This window comes from Uranotaenia lowii, chromosome 1, assembly GCF_029784155.1.
Source record: "Uranotaenia lowii strain MFRU-FL chromosome 1, ASM2978415v1, whole genome shotgun sequence".
NCBI classification, from domain to species: domain Eukaryota; kingdom Metazoa; phylum Arthropoda; class Insecta; order Diptera; family Culicidae; genus Uranotaenia; species Uranotaenia lowii.
The window spans coordinates 182,994,501-183,011,012 of NC_073691.1; the positions used below are offsets into that span (position 1 = coordinate 182,994,501).

General features: G+C 44.0%; 1 protein-coding gene and 1 long non-coding RNA gene across 2 annotated transcripts; one reads left to right on the top strand and one right to left on the bottom strand.

Moving 5' to 3' along the window:
* The first annotated feature begins 9,361 nt into the window (after positions 1-9,361).
* LOC129738205 (uncharacterized protein K02A2.6-like) lies at positions 9,362-13,238 on the top strand. The gene is made up of 3 exons (XM_055729396.1): positions 9,362-9,665; positions 9,757-11,802; positions 11,851-13,238. The coding sequence occupies exons 1-3, from the start codon at positions 9,362-9,364 to the stop codon at positions 13,236-13,238; spliced, it is 3,738 nt and encodes a 1,245-aa protein (XP_055585371.1).
* A 1,814-nt stretch (positions 13,239-15,052) lies between these two features.
* LOC129748330 (uncharacterized) lies at positions 15,053-16,041 on the bottom strand. Its single transcript, XR_008737712.1, has 3 exons — positions 15,783-16,041; positions 15,479-15,724; positions 15,053-15,421 (listed from the first exon to the last, which is right to left on the bottom strand). It is a non-coding gene; the product is annotated as an uncharacterized LOC129748330 (long non-coding RNA).
* Positions 16,042-16,512: the final 471 nt, after the last annotated feature.

Consider the following 16,512-nt stretch of genomic DNA (forward strand, 5'->3'; position numbering starts at 1 on the left):
TCCCATACAATTCGAGATCTTATCAAGCAAATGGAATCCTGGAAGGGCATTTGGGTAAGAAAAATGTTCCTATGGTTCGATATACATTACTTCTCACTCCTTCCTGTGGGAATAAGGAAAAAAGGGGCTTCCATACATGTGTTTTGGACACAACTCAAGGTACAATCAAGCAAATCAATCAAAATTTGGCATGGGACGGTATTTGGGCACTAGAAAAGTTTCTAAGAATATTCGGCAAAAACTCATGGCATATAGTTTTGCTTATTCATTTCACATACATTCCCTAATACTAATTTCTGAATAATATTCCACCGCAGAAACTTACACTATCCACCACCGAATGCAGGGTCATTCCAGCTTCAAAAAGTTTTCCCCTAGCGCCAAATTCTATTCCGCTAGCTTAAATTTGAAACTTCTAATAAGTGGATGGAAGAAAACGCTAGCATAATCCTATCCCATGTCCTGTATTCTCCAGCTTCCAGCTTCGGCTGCGATGTGCCAAGGTAGCGAGATCAGGAAACAAACAACGTCGGTGAAAATCAACTTTGCCGGTCGAAATTAAATTGCATTACTAAAAGTAGGTACCAACAAAGTTTTCCACTTTTTCCGCCAGCTTTCCGGACTTAACCATATGCCGTATGTTTAGCGTTTCTCTTGTTTGGCTTGAAGGCGGTCGGGAAGCTGATGGTTGATGGCGGGGGCAAAAAACACCAAAAGCTTCCGAAAGATTTCCGCCCAGTTAGCAGCCGCACTAGACGGGCTGTTTCCGGGTTTTCTGAAAGAGGGTAGAACGGCAAAGAGGAATAATATCTGTTACTTCCGGGTGCAGAAAGTAGGAAGCGAAACAATTCAAGACATATGTACATATTAAACACTGTGTTTCGATCTGAAAAATAACTTTTTTTTTTATCTAAATGCATTTTTCGAGATTCTGATTTGTGAATGTTCGCTGCTACCTTTTATTGCCCTTATTTTGATAACTTCATATCAGATCGCTATGTCAAAATTTTCTTGTGGACCAAATTTAAAAAAAAAATGAACTTTATTCGAGCTGTATTGTTATTCAGGTGGATTTTGTATGGGACCCTCCTGTTTTAAATGTAAGAGGTACCTTTCAACTCATTATGTCAAAATGATTATTCTTAGTCAAATTAAACAAAAAATAATAATTTTATTTGTTGAATGCTCTCCCACTTTCTTTGCAACTACAAAAAAAGGTGACAGGAGGAACGTTAACAATTATCGCGGTATTTCTGCCCTATGTGCGATCGCCAAACTGTTTGAGCTGGTTGTATTAGATCCATTTTTCTCATATTGCAATTTTTATTTCTCTAACGAACGACATGGATTTATGCCCAAACGCTCTACGACTACAAACTTGTTGACGTTCATATCTTCCGTGCAAGACAGTTTTGCCAAGGGATCTCAAACCGACGAAATCTACACCGACCTGACCGCAGCTTTCGACAAGGTAAACCACAAAATAGCTATAGCCAAACTAGATCGTATCGGTATTTGCGGCTCTTTACTGGAATGGTTCCATATCTACCTGGTAGGAAGGAAACTTATTGTACGAACAGGTGAATCATTTTCCAATAAATTCCCTGCCTCTTCTGGAGTACCTCAAGGGAGCCACCTAGGACCCATCATATTCCTCATCTACTTCAACCACGTGCTGCTGCTTCTCGATGGACCAAAACTGGCGTATGACGACGACTTGAAATTGTTTCAATCCATCAACAGCCCCGAAGATGTCAACGTTTTGCAGAGAAAGTTTAACATCTTCACCGCCTGGTGTGATGTCAATTGCCTTCCCTTGAATCGCAACAAATGTACGGTAATTTCGTTTTCAGGCAAGCGGCTACCGCTATCGGCTAATTACTTTCTGGAACATGAGGCAGTTGCACGAGTTGAGCATACGAAATACCTCGGTGTGATCCTGGACAAACGGCTGGGTTTCAAGATCCACACAAACTACATCGTCGATAAAGCTTCCAGATGCCTGTGTCTTTTATTCCGCATGACATAAGACTTTAAGGATATTTATTGTCTCAAGAGTCTTTACTGCAGCTTGGTTTGATCGTCCCTCGAATATGCCTCGGCTGTATGGTGCCCCTACTACCAAAATGGCTCGGAGCGTATCCAGAGGCGTTTTTTGCGCTTCGCTCTCCGGAACCTGTTCCGACTTCCCAGCTACGAAAGCCGCTGCCGCGTTATCAACATCGACACGCTGCAGGCCCGCCGGACCGCTCTGCACTGCTAGAAGCACTCCAACTCAGCGTACGATCCCGAGGCTTGAGGAATTGTAATCTCCAGCTCTTTGCTCCTCTCCGACAGAACAACTACGGAGCTAATACAGCGCTAATTGGTACAATAAGGACATTTAACCGCTTCTCCGATCATTTTGATTTTGACGTTTCGAGGGAATTATTCCGAAGAAGAATCCTTAGTGCTTTAAGTATAGTATAGGGTAAATTCTGTGTAATTGTAGTTTGTCTTTAATTTTTAACCTATCATTTGGATCAATATGTGATCTGTTGATGAAAATAAACAAATAACAAATAACAAAAATTGAAAGTAAAAGTATTCGAGTATTCTATTTTTTGAAGAAGAGATTCCATACAGTCCAGAGTCGAGAATGGGGTAAGTTTTATTGCATAGTTTTAAAGAAAAAATATCAAGCTTAAGAAACCATATACTACATGAGAGGTTTTTTTTTTCAAATATTGAGGACCGCTTCTTCTTCCAGAGGACAAACGGGAAGAATGAAAGTATGTATAGCTCGAAAACTTATCAAGCAAATTGAGCCATATGTGAAATGTGATGTTATTTGGTTACGAAAAATGTTTTTATGACATCCCCACAATGCTGGGGAGAAAGAATTATGAAAACGTGTTCTTAATATCAAATTTAAAACCATTATTAGAAAAACAATTCCAGATCAAGTTTAAAATAAAATCATTCCAGATAAACTAATCTTTTTTGGATTCCAATAATAGTTTCATTATGAAGATATCAAGAATTTATTTATAATGTTTTTTTTACAACAATTTATTACTTTTTAGAAGTTGTAGCAAAGCAGACCGGGTCAGCTAGTAGATATTGAATGAATATGAATGTTATATATGATTCTTGTGTTATTATTGTTGAATGTAAAAACCAATTAGAAAAGTATATTTAAGTATATCATATTTTTAAATTGAATTCAAAAATTTAACCATACAAATGTAGATGAATTTATTATATTTAAAATTAAATCAATAATACTAGTATAGTTGAATCTACTATACATATTTTAAAATGCTTATAATCAATTATTCGATAAAAGCTGTTTCTTTTGTATTTATAGTTGGATAAACAAAATCAATCATAGAAGTGCAGTTGAATCTTTTATATGTATTGTAGAATGCACAAGATTAATCAGACGATCTATTACATATACAATTAATAGCTTAATATTTATAGCTGGTCGAGAATCAATCAGAAATATGAATGAATACAAGTGGATTATGGTTGAAAATACTATACTTTTCTTTCCGAGTTAAGTCGTTCAAGTTGGCATCGGGCAAGCAACTCCACCACGAAAACAATCGCTGCCAGACCTAGTCCAATCGCATGGATTTGCCATACCAGTAACAAATCGAGCACACTAATCGAAATCGATTGGTTCGTTTTGACAAACACCGGCTTATATTCTTGGAACGTTTGCTTTAGCCCTGCTTCTCCGTAGATGACGTTGACTAGTTTTTGGAAAAGTTGAGCCTCGAAGATACTTCCTCCGAAATAACCAAGCATGGGACTACGCACCATTTCGACATTCGAAATCGCGTAAGCCAGCAAATTTTCCTTGTACTCTTGAGAACTTCGAATTTGGTCAGCTTCATACTCTCGGGCTAGGCTACACAACACTAGTCCGTAATCCGTATAGGTAAGAACATTGACTGATTGAAGGTATGTATCCAAACAACCGTGATATTTGAAATTGTAAGCCAGCAGCAAATCCCGAGACCCTCGATCCTCCCAACAGCAAGTGTCATTTATTTGAGCTAACGTTAGTTCTGGTTCATCACGAGGAGAGAGCAGAAAGGAAATCACCAACGATTGGTAGCCAGCCATCAAAACCACATTGAGCAGAATGAACCATCCAATGGCATATTGTTCCAGTTTCTTGAAGTACTGTATCGGTTGTCCGAAAACAACGTTGTTAAAAATGTCCATTAGATGGACCAGAATCGAACGGATTGCGTAATTTCGCGATAGGACCACTCGAAATATACTACAATACAGTAATAAAGTAAGATATATGATCCAGGTCGACTGGTCGAAGGGATCAATCAGGACAGATACTAGCGATTTCCGTTCACTTTTGGGAACGATCATATTGATCGAATCGTACTCGTTGACAGCGAGAAGATAGTATTGCGATATGTTCGGCGGACCTATAGACGGATTTGGTTGCATTACGGCTAAAAACATATCGTAATCATCATCGGTAATGTTGATTACAGAATACATGAAGTCCATAATTTTTGTATAAATACTGTTGTATTCTATCACGAATAAGACTCCACGATTCCATAAATCACCTAGCTGCAACTCTCGCGGATCACTTCCGGACGGGATCCATTCTACCAGAAGTCGTTTTTGCCGATTGTAGTAACACCATCGCGTGTCGAAATCATTGTTGAAAGTCAAGTAAAGAGCACTGTACAGATTTTGGGCGAGAAATCGTTCCAGCAGCGTCGGAAACGCGTCAATGGCAACCACTGCCAAAATGGGACAAGAACCCAAACGATGATGCTTCAGCTGTGTGTGTTCCCAGAAAATCAAAAAACAATCAGCACTCGTTGAATTCACCAGTGACGCTGCATCCAGTTGGAAGTTTCTGTACTCAAAACTTGCCAAGGAGAGAGCATTCTGCATGAACAGTTCCATATGAGAGCTCATGTTTGACTCATGCAGTACCCGTATGTTGGGTAGCGTTTGACATTGCATTTGCATGGTTGAGGCAATCTGCTGCGATATTTCACCGATGAATTCCGTGGATTTATCGTAAATTGAAGCTGCCGAAGATGTAAGCCGACAACAGTTTACGAACACTAGCGCGATGAACATCGTCAAACCTGCTGCAGCTCACTTTTTGTACTGTTCGAAGGTTTATCAAAGCTTATTGTAAGTATTATGCATGTGCCATTAATCAAGGGATCTGGGCACTCTAATACTGGTACCATTCATTATTAATTGATTTTGAAAGCTCTTACTTTAAATTAAATTCTCCGGTGGAAATGTTCACCCGGATCCAGACGAGATCTAAACTGTGTGCTAGGCTTTACATTTAATTTAAATCGAAAGTGTACGAAAGGAACGAAAAAACTTTAAGGTAGGAAACAAATTTAAAACAATAAATCGGTTAGTACTGATAGATGTGTTAGAAGGGCTGGAATTAATGACACGATTTCTCAAAGGTTTAACACTAGGTTTACGGTAACCCGTCAACACGAGACCCCATAGTGGTCATATCACCTCTTATTCACAACTCCTATCTCTACCTCCCGGCGGTGCCGGCTGGGGTGCGAGTAACCTAAGCGGAGATCGGGTACCCAACCCCGGTGGATGCTTTGGTCGCATGCAGACTGAGAAGGTGGCCGCATGCGTCTGTTCCCCAGGTCAGGGGCGGCGTGCAACAACAACCGAGCGTCTGTTCTCCAGGTCAGGGGCGGCTCAAACAGCGTCTGTCTTGCAGCAAGCGGCTGAATTTATGAAATGCGGCTCCCGCCAGCTAAGTCCAAGATGGCAGCCCCATCGCGGGATAGGGACTTTAGGCTAACAACCTACTGCTCCCGATTCATAAATTGTTACGGAATCCGAAAGAAATGACCGACCTGGAACTTTGGCGACGACTTTTAGCATGAAAACACGGACACGAATTGGAACTTGGAATGTTTTAACCCTTGCTCAACAAGGCAAGCTGGCTCAACTTGCTAGAGAGGCTAGCCGCCTCAAGCTTGAAATTCTGGGACTGAGCGAAGTCCGTTGGCCTAATACTGGAGAACACAAGACACAATCCGGGCAAGTCCTGCTTTACTCTGGCATACGAGGAGAACATGCTACTCGGGAACGAGGAGTTGGTTTCCTGTTAAGCCCGCAGGCCTACGCGGCCCTCATTAGATGGGAACCGATAAACGAAAGAATAATCGTAGCCAGATTTAGAACACGGGTTAGAAACCTTACAATGGTCCAGTGTTATGCGCCAACTGACGTTGCCGACTTGCAGGAGAAAGAGCAGTTTTACAGTCAACTGAACAGCGTGGTTGAGAGAATTCCGAAGGGTGACATTCAAATCCATTTGGGCGACTTCAACGCAAAGATTGGCTCCGACAATCAGGACCTTGAGCGCATCATGGGGCGCCATGGCCTAGGACAGATGAGCGAAAACGGAGAGCTGTTCGTAGAATTTTGTGGCAACAACAACATGGTGATCGGTGGATCGCTCTTCCCCCATCGACCAGCACATAAGGTCACTTGGGTATCCCGAGATGGCCGAACAGAAAATCAAATTGACCACATCTGCATCAGCCGAAAATGGAGAAGGAGCCTTCTTGATGTCCGCAACAAACGAAGCGCAGACATTGCATCTGACCATCACCTCGTCCTTGGCGAGATACGACTGAGAGTTGCACGTGTCCAACGGCGCGAAGAGAAAGTCGGGTGTCGATACGACGTCCGCCGGTTGGAGAATCCAGAGGTAAAAAGGGCATACGTTGAACAGCTAGAATCCCGAGCCTCGGAGCTGCCGACAGACGGAACAGTCGAAGAACAGTGGTGTGGAATCAAGAATGCCTTTATCACGACGAGCCATGGTACTCTCGGTAAAGTTTGTGGAAGAAGGAGTGAATGGATGTCGGATGAAACTTGGAGGATGGTCGATGATCGGAGAAAGGCGAAAGTCGGAATTGAGCAGGCATGTACCGGGTCAGCCAAAGCAGCCGCCCGCTTACGATATGCGGAGCTGGAAAAGGCAGTTAAACGAGCTTGTAGACGAGACAAGAGAGCCTGGACAAACTCCATAGCCGAAGAGGGAGAAAGAGCCGCCGCCAATGGAGATATCCGATTACTTTATGACATTTCTCACCGCCTCAGTGGTGCTAGGACTAATGCAAGAATGCCGCTAAAAGACCGAGCAGGTCAGTTATTGACCGATCGAACAGATCAGCTCAAACGATGGACTGAGCACTTCGAACAACTCTTCCGAGTCACGAATAGCGATGGCCAACAGAATCTGCAGCTCGAAGCGCCAACAGTAAGTCGCATAAATGGCGTCAACTCGGAAGCGCCTTCGCTGGCTGAAATAGAAGCGGCAATCAAAAACATGAAATCCAACAAAGCACCTGGGATCGATTGCATCCCTGCTGAAATGCTGAAAGCCGACCCTGCCCTATCAGCACAAATGTTGCACCGTCTTTTCGCTGACATCTGGGATACTGCAACATTCCCGGCCGACTGGATGCAGGGTATCCTCGTAAAGGTCCCGAAGAAAGGAGACCTGACAGAGTGCGGTAACTGGCGAGGCATAACGTTGATCTGTACAACCCTCAAAGTACTCTGCAAAGTGATTCTGAACAGGATCCAGGAGAAAATAGACGCTACACTCCGACGGCAACAAGCTGGATTCCGATCTCGACGATCATGTGTGGACCACATCACAACGCTACGAATCATACTGGAACAAATCAACGAATTCCAGGACTCTCTTCTGCTGGTGTTCGTTGATTTCGAAAAAGCATTCGACCGACTTAACCATGAAAACATCTGGGCGGCTCTAAGGCGACGAGGGGTCCCAGAGAAACTAGTCCATCTCATCGAAGCACAGTATGAGGCATTTTCGTGCAAGGTCTTGCACGACGGTGTCTTGTCCGAACCAATCCCGGTAACTGCTGGAGTGAGACAAGGATGTATTCTATCACCGCTACTTTTTCTAATCGTAATGGATGAGATTCTGATTGGATCGATTGACTGTGCACCGAACCGAGGATTGCCGTGGAATCCTTCAATAATGGAGCAACTGAACGACCTTGACCTGGCTGACGATATTGTTTTGCTCGCCCAAACACAACCAGATATGCAGAGCAAACTCGACGACCTCACCGAAAGTTCCAAGGCAGCAGGTCTCAAAGTCAATGTCGGAAAGACCAAGTCGATGGAGATCAACACAGGAAATCCCTCCAGTTTCATGGTAGCTGGGCAACAAGTTGAGAAAGTGGAGTGCTTCCAGTATCTTGGTAGCCAGATTACGCCTGATGGTGGTACCAGAAAAGACATCGAAACACGGATCAGAAAGGCCCGATTTGCGTTTGCGAGTCTCCGAAACATCTGGCGGTCACGCCAGATCTCTCTACGAACAAAAATCCGAATCTTCAACTCAAACGTCAAATCCGTATTGCTGTACGGGTGCGAAACTTGGTGCACATATGCGGTAACGACGCGAAAACTGCAAGTATTTGTAAATCGCTGCCTGCGGAATATCATCCGCGCTTGGTGGCCTGGCAACTGGATCTCGAATGAGGAACTACATCGCCGGTGTCATCAAAAGGCGCTAGAAATCGAGATTCGGGAACGTAAGTGGAGATGGATTGGGCACACGCTGCGAAGAGATGAAAACGAGATTTGCAGAGAGGCGCTAGATTGGAATCCAGAAGGTCATCGAAGAAGAGGCAGACCCAGAAATTCGTGGCGGCGAAGCCTAGCCGCTGAAATCCGAACTGTCGACGAGAATCTTGACTGGGACCAGGTGAAGACGCTGGCTCCGGATCGTCAACAGTGGAGGTCTTTTACCACGGCCCTATGCACCGGAGGATCGGCGCGGGATCATTAAGTAAGTAAGTAAGTCAATCAGTTATCTTAATCGTCAACTTCAATATGATGTACAAAATGTTCCTCAAGCTCCCCCTTTATTGCTGTTTCGAACTTTTTCCTTAAACTGATGTAAAACCTCGTTTTCACTTCAACTTACTGAGTAAGGTCAAAATCAGCATCTCTTGATGGGGCAATTCGGACACCCTCTGCCACATAAGTAGTCCAACAATAAAGTTATCTAGGAGAGATTGTAATTATATGTATGTGCAGTGTATTGTCTTATATATAACACAGCAACCAGCGAGACCGACCGAGGCGACGAAGAGTAAAATGGCATAATCGAGAGAGAACGGCACCAGTATGAGAGAGTATAAATAAAGCATCCCGTTTCCCAATTAGCTCAGTTTAATTCTCATCGTTCAATAAAGCAGTCACTAAATAGTTGTAGTAAACAACACTCGTGTTTTTATTTTGTACACCACAAATTGGCGACGAAAGGGATTTCGAAATGAACGTCAAGCCTCCAGAGTTTAATATTGGCGATTCATGGTCCCTATACGAGGAACGGCTAAGGAGATTCTTCGTGGCCTATGGAGTCGAGGAGGAAGCGGACGAGCGCCGCTCGGCATTTTTGCTCACAGCGGTGTCGATGGAGGTTTACCAGACGATTCGGAACCTGTTTTCCGGACAAGCCGGAAACAAAGCAGTTCGACGAACTTTGTTCGTTGATGCGCCAACGATTTACCCCAACGTTGGTGACTTTCCACGAGCGGACGAGATTCATCGAAGCGCGCCAAGGCGACGGCGAAACGGTGATAGAGTGGTCGACGCGTCTCAAGAAGTTGGCCGCTGACTGCGAATTTGGGAACGACCTTCCGGTTTTTCTCAAAAACATTTTTGTAGTGGGTCTGAAACGTGGCCCAGTATATGAACGAGTGTGCGAGGAGGATCCTGACTCAAATTTGGAAGCCCTGGTTAAGGTGGCGATGAAAAAGGAGTCAACTTTGCGCCAGCGGGAGTCCTTGGAGGTTAACAAGTTCCAATCCGACCAAGGAAACAAGCTGAAGAAATCGGCGAGCCCCAATTTCCGTTGTTATGCGTGCGGAAAGGGGAAACATAATTTCCGAAAGTGCCAGTACAAGTCCTATGTGTGTAAGGTGTGCGACAAGAAGGGGCACCTAGCCAAAGTTTGCCCGAATAGGAAAGATGCAACGAAAGAGGACCGGAAACCGAAAGTTCACCATTTGGCGCTGAACAAGTTGGATGCGCCCCCTCCAATGGTTATTCCTGTCCGTGTGGGCGGACATTTGGTCGAGTTCGAACTGGACACTGGGAATCCGGTTAATGCCATCTCAAATGCGCTGTACAGTCAATATTTCAAATCAGTGCATCTTGAGACTGGCGGAAAGGAGCAGTTCGTCTGTTACAACGGGTCCTGTTTCCAAGCAACAGGAAAATTCGGGGTGGAGATGAAATTCGAAGGCCACAGGTCCAGGGAGGAAATTTTCGTCTTCGAGGGTGACCGGCAACCACTGCTGGGGCGTCAGACGATGCAGCGTTGGGGACTGAGGATCAACTTTTGCCATTTGACGGAGAGCATGAAAGAGTTTAAAGCTCCGTTGAATGTGCTGCTGACCAAGTACCAAGAAGTTTTCGAGGGTGAATTAGGCTGTTATCGATACGGCAAAGTTCACCTACCATTGAAGGATGAAGCTGTCCCCAAGTTTTTCAAGCCGCGCAGGGTACCGTTGGCTTTCAAGGAGAAGGTCGAAGACGAACTGGATCGATTGGAGAACATCGGCATTATCTCCAAGGTGCCATCAACCGAAGCGGAATGGGGCACCCCCCTCGTCCCAGTTTTGAAGAAGGATTCATCAATACGTTTGTGTGCAGATTATCGGCTGACCGTTAACCCGTGGTTGAAGGACGACCACCACCCTTTCCCGATAATTGACGACATTTTCGCAGCGCTACAAGGTGGTAAGCATTTTTCCAAGCTGGACCTGAAGAATGCCTTCAACCAACTGGAAGTGGATGAAGAAGCAAGGCATCTGTTGGCGTGGAGTACTCACCGTGGTGTGTACTACGTGAATCGATTGCCGTTTGGGACCAAAACGGCGTGTGCAGTGTTTCAAGCTACCCTAGAACGAGTCCTGCAAGGTTGTCGAGGAACGATAATGTACCTGGATGACGTGCTGGTAACTGGACGAACAGTGAAAGAAAATTTAGAGAACCTGGAACAAGTGCTTAGTAAGTTGAAAGAAACAGGTTTTGTGCTTAATAAGACCAAGTGCGAGTTTTTCAAAAGTGGTGTGAGTTATCTTGGACATTACATCGACAGTGATGGTCTACATAAAGATCCTGAAAAAGTGAAATCAATAATCCAGTTGGGAGTTCCAAAAGACGTCAAGGAGGTTCGTGCCTTTGTGGGACTGGTCAACTATTATGCCAAGTTTTGTCCCAGTTTGGCACAACATCTGAAGCCTTTGTACCGGTTGCTGCAAGAAGAGGTGAAGTTCCGTTGGTCCAAGGAGTGCCAGGAGGCGTTCAAAGCGGCGAAGCAGCTTTTGGCGGATGACACGATCCTGGCCCATTATAACCGTAATCTGCCGATTAAACTCTACAGTGATGCGTCGAAGGAAGGCATTGGAGCAGTGATCGTACACGTCTTCCCAGACAGCAAGGAGCGACCAGTTTCTTTTGCTTCCCGAGTTTTTAAGAAGCACGAGTCCAACTATTCGGTCATCGATCGGGAGGCGCTGGCGATCTACTACGGTGTCCAGAGATTCAGCAGCTATCTCTCTGGGCGTCGTTTCATTCTGATGACAGATCACAAACCACTGACCGGTCTGTTTTCGGAAAAAGGCATACCGGAAACCGCAGCAGGGCGTTTGCAGAGATGGGCAGTCTATCTGTCCAACTTCGATTTCGAGATCCAACACATCAAAGGTACATCCAACGTCGTAGCAGATTTTCTTTCTCGCTTTCCATGCACAGGTGACCGAGACGAGAAGGCAGACGAGGAAGAAGCCATCAGTTTTCTCAACTTCATCGAAGTCGAAACCCGCTCATTGGTGGAGCAGAAGCAGATCATAATCGAAAGCCGGAGGGACAAGGTCATTAGTCGAGTCGTGGAGTATCTAAAATCGGGCTGGCCTCAAAACCTTGAGGACGGCGAAATCAAGAAGCTGTTCCAACGACGAGACGAACTAAGCGTGGAGGAAGGCGTCCTTCTCTGGGGTTTCCGCATCGTCATCCCGGCAAAGCTTCGGAAACCGTTGCTGTGTGAACTCCATGTCGTACACATAGGGATCGTCAAGATGAAGTCCCTAGCACGGTCATATTTCTGGTGGCCATCATTAGACAAGGAAATCGAAGACTTCGGGAAGAAATGCGAATTTTGTCTCCAATTGCGGCCGGAGAGGAGTGATCCAATTTCACCGTGGCGGTTGACATCTGCCCCTGGTGATCGAGTTCATGTCGATCACTTTTCGTTCCAAGGCGCCGATTTTCTAGTCCTGGTGGATAGCTACAGCAAGTGGTTGGAAGTTTACCCCGTTCGAACGTTAACTTCCAAGCAGACATCGGAAAAGTTGGCCGAATATATTTCCCGATTCGGTCTAATCAGCACTTTGGTGTCGGATAACGGCACTGCCTTTACATCGGAAGAATTCCAGGCATTCTGTTCTTCCCGTGGCATCAAGCACCTGACGACAGCACCGTATAGCCCGTGTTCGAATGGAGCAGCCGAGAACGCGGTCAAGACGGTCAAGGCGGCACTGAAGAAGCTGGCGAGTGACCCCTCGTTTGCAAAGAGGCCGATAAGTGTCCAACTACATTTATTCCTGGAGATGTACCGAGCCACAACACACACGTCGACTGGGGAAAGTCCTTTCAAGCGAATGTTTGGAAGGGAAATGCGCATCAGATTCGACAACTTGAAGTCCAGGTCTACAATCCGGCAGAAAGAAACTGTCGAATACCAAAACCGAACCAAGAAGGATGTCAGCTTCAACATCAACGAAACGGTCTACGTCCGGGACTACCGCCAACCCAACAAGAAGTCCTGGGTTCGTGGTCGCATCGTGGCTAGGCTAGGCTCTGTGCTCTACGAATGCCACACTCAAGAGATGGGAACTATCAAACGTCGCAGCCACCAGATAATGAAGTACCCCTACGACGATTTTGATGGTAACGAAGCTGACGGTGCCACCCCTGGTCCTGAGCCGATTGATGACTCAATCTACGAAGATCCAATGGAGAGCCTACCGGAAGAAGAACCATCATCTGAAGCCTTTCCGGTTCCGTCAAGCGTTGGTCGTCATCAACCGGATGGTACCTATGTTACGAGATACAATCGAGTGGTGAAGCCGCCTCGGAACTAGGAGAAGGAGTAGTTGCAGTGTATTGTCCTACATATAACACAGCAACCAGCGAGACCGACCGAGGCGACGAAGAGTAAAATGGCATAATCGAGAGAGAACGGCACCAGTATGAGAGAGTATAAATAAAGCATCCCGTTTCCCAATTAGCTCAGTTTAATTCTCATCGTTCAATAAAGCAGTCACTAGTTGTAGTAAACAACGCTCGTGTTTTTTTTTTTTTTGTACACCACAGTATGCATGTAAATGTGTGATTTAATGCATGGATAATGTGTAGGGATAAGTGGAAGTATGTATGTGTGCTTGTGCTTTTCAAACACCTAAGGCTAGTCCAGTTTTTTTTTGAAGGGGAGAGCCCACTGATCTATTACGCTAAAGTCTGTTGCACGTAGAATCTGGTCGCATCTTTTCATTTACTGCAGCGCTCCTAGTTGTCACATCGCGAATCTATTGATAGTGTTTTGATCCGGATAGTTTGTTTACTTAGTGGTGAAAATTTCATCAAGATTGAAGCAGTCAGTCAAAAGTTATCGACGATGGAACGCGAAAGGTGAGAGAACCCTTACGGGAGACCCTTACGGTGGATCGAGCAAAACAAACCAGGCATAAAAGTGGAACATATGACCGGAAGCTGCTAGCAAAGGTAATTCGATCAGTTCACAATAATCCTGGAATCTCCTTGCGTGATTTGGCGAAAAAGTTCAAGACGAACCACAGTACAGCTCGACGAATTTGTTTGCGAGAAGGCTTGCGGTCGTATCATGCTAGCAAACACCTCAACAGGACGCTGAAACAAAACCTGGTTGCCAAAACCAGGACAAGGAAGTTGTACGAGAAAGTGTTGACCAAATACAACGGGTGCATTTTGATGGAAGACGAAACTTACGTCAAAATGGATTTTGGACAAATACCCGGTAACAAATTTTACCTTGCGAAGCGTAAAGGGAATGTTGCGGGTAGATTCAAGTTTGTTTTCGCAGATAAGTTTGCTCGTAAGTTGATGGTTTGGCAAGAGATCTGCCATTCATTCGTTCCCACAAAGGTCCGGTGAAGTTCTGGCAGGACCTGGCAAGCTGCCACTTCAGCCGGTATGTTGTTAAGTGCTATAAGGAGAACAAGATCGATTTTGATGAAAAAAGTATCAATCCACCAAACTGTCCGGATTTTCGTCCCATCGAGAAATATTGGGTTATTGGGGCAAACTGAAGAAACGTGGCAGAACCATGATAAAAACCGCTCAAATGGAAAAGTGGTGGAACAAGATGGCGAATGAGGTTACCAGCAGTACTGTGCAGAAAATGATGGGTGGTATCACAAAAAAAGTTCGAAAATTCATTCGAAAAGCTGACGAATGATTTTTATGTTTTTTTTTTCCTTAAAGTGCAATAAAAACCCTACAAAATGACATTTTTACTGTTGTTGTATGTTATTTCTTGGCGGAGAAATGATCTATTTTATCCGACCAGATTCTATGTGAAACAGACTTTAATTACCCCGCGTTACTGTATGCTGTCAGACTCACCTGCACTTTTGACTGGGAAGAGACGACACGCTCTGCTATGTTGAACCATTAATGTTTGAAAAATAACCATAATGGCAGTTTTGTGGGTTAAGTCATTTTATGAGTTTTCCCTGAAAACTCATAAAATGGGATTTCAAGGAGAACTTGCATTATGGTTATTTTTCAAACATGCTCTCGCAGGCAATAATGGTTGAAAAACAACCGTTTTCAGAAAAAAGGGAACCAGATTCAATTTTCAAGGAATATAACGAAAGTTTTTCAATTGAATTTCAATCTTAGACGAAAATCTGTCATATAAATGTTATCAAATTTATTAGTTACTTCGTAGTATTAGTATGAGAAATATTATTTCATAATTAAATGTAATAAAATGAGGATCCGAAATGGAGTCTTTCGTATCCGGCTTGCTCTGAGATCTAGGAAAGGTGTCGACGAAAATATGCATCGATGATTACACTACAGACGTCCAGAATGACTTCCTGTGCACCATCCAAGCCGATCCGGGTGTCGGCAAATCATCAAAACTCGCTTTGCACTCGCCTTTACATTGTAAATTTTCCGGAACAGCTATTCCCAATGTATTATACTACGTAACTGCCGGTTCATGGATAAGATCCAGGTTTAATATAAGCTGACGCTTATCGACTTTATCGGAACGGGTCATCTGGAATTTAGAACGGGGTTAGAATTTGAGACCAGAAATTATTAATTTGCGAATTACCTCAGCAAATGTACCTATTTCCTGGAACCCCACCTCTATCATAATTGTCAAGGATCCGAATTTGTGGGCCTCTTCACTACCATCGGTATACCAACCGGAACCCTGTAGCCTGGATTTGAGCAGCATTTTTCCACAGCTGGACTGCTGGAGCCAATGGTTCAGCAGTTGGTGTATATTTTGTTCTCGGAGATTTTTATTTCCTGTTACCACACGGTTTGTATTGCGATCAGAACTGGAATGTTTGACCTAAATGATGATTAAATCGGTTATGAGAGGTTATGTTAACAGTATTTGTTTTTCTTACCTTCCGATATTAACATTTGTTCCGCCGGATCTGATGGGCTCTCGGATTTATTTCTCGATTGCGAACTTTTTCGGTATCAGCAGCGGGTAGATTAAAAGACGGAAAATAATCAAGCCCGAATATTTCATACGCTATCAAATGTACAAACTCTTTTGAAATGTTTGGAAAACAACAATAGTGAAACTTTTTCCCGTTCGAGTTTAACCGTTTTCTGCGATCTCGATTAGAACTTCAAAAATGGTTAAAATTCAACAATTGGTTATGGTTGAAAAATAACAATTTTAGAAGTTCTTCAAGCAAAACCATAAAACGGTTCAAAAACAGGCAAAAATGGTTAGAAAAAAATGAGCGTGGATGTCCGGTCACGAGACGATGTCCTGTGTAAGTAAATACTTAACTCGTGCTTACTTAAGTTCAACATGTTTTCAGCAGTGCTCCAATTACTTGGCCGCCGTGCCAACTGTTTTCCGATTCGATGATCCAATTCTTGGCCACTAGCAATGTGAAATAGATCTTTACCAACAATGCTTAATTGATAGTTAACAGAATAGTTGGCAATTCTGAACATAGGGCCACTGATAGAATGACGTCAGCTGAGCCTAAAGTTCGATGCGCGTAATAAAGTACAAACAATCATGAAATTCAGTATGCACAGATTTGAAACAAATTATTCTCTTCGTAATGAAAATATATTCAAAATTTTTCAGCTAAATTTGGACCTGAAAACATG

Bases quoted from the DNA above. Each gene is read 5' to 3' on its own strand.
- LOC129738205 (XM_055729396.1), top strand. From the start codon at position 9,362: ATGAACGTCAAGCCTCCAGAGTTTAATATTGGCGATTCATGGTCCCTA. The intron at 9,666-9,756 runs GTGATAGAGTGG...ACATTTTTGTAG, and splicing joins GCCAAGGCGACGGCGAAACG to TGGGTCTGAAACGTGGCCCA. The intron at 11,803-11,850 runs GTACATCCAACG...TTCCATGCACAG, and splicing joins CGAGATCCAACACATCAAAG to GTGACCGAGACGAGAAGGCA.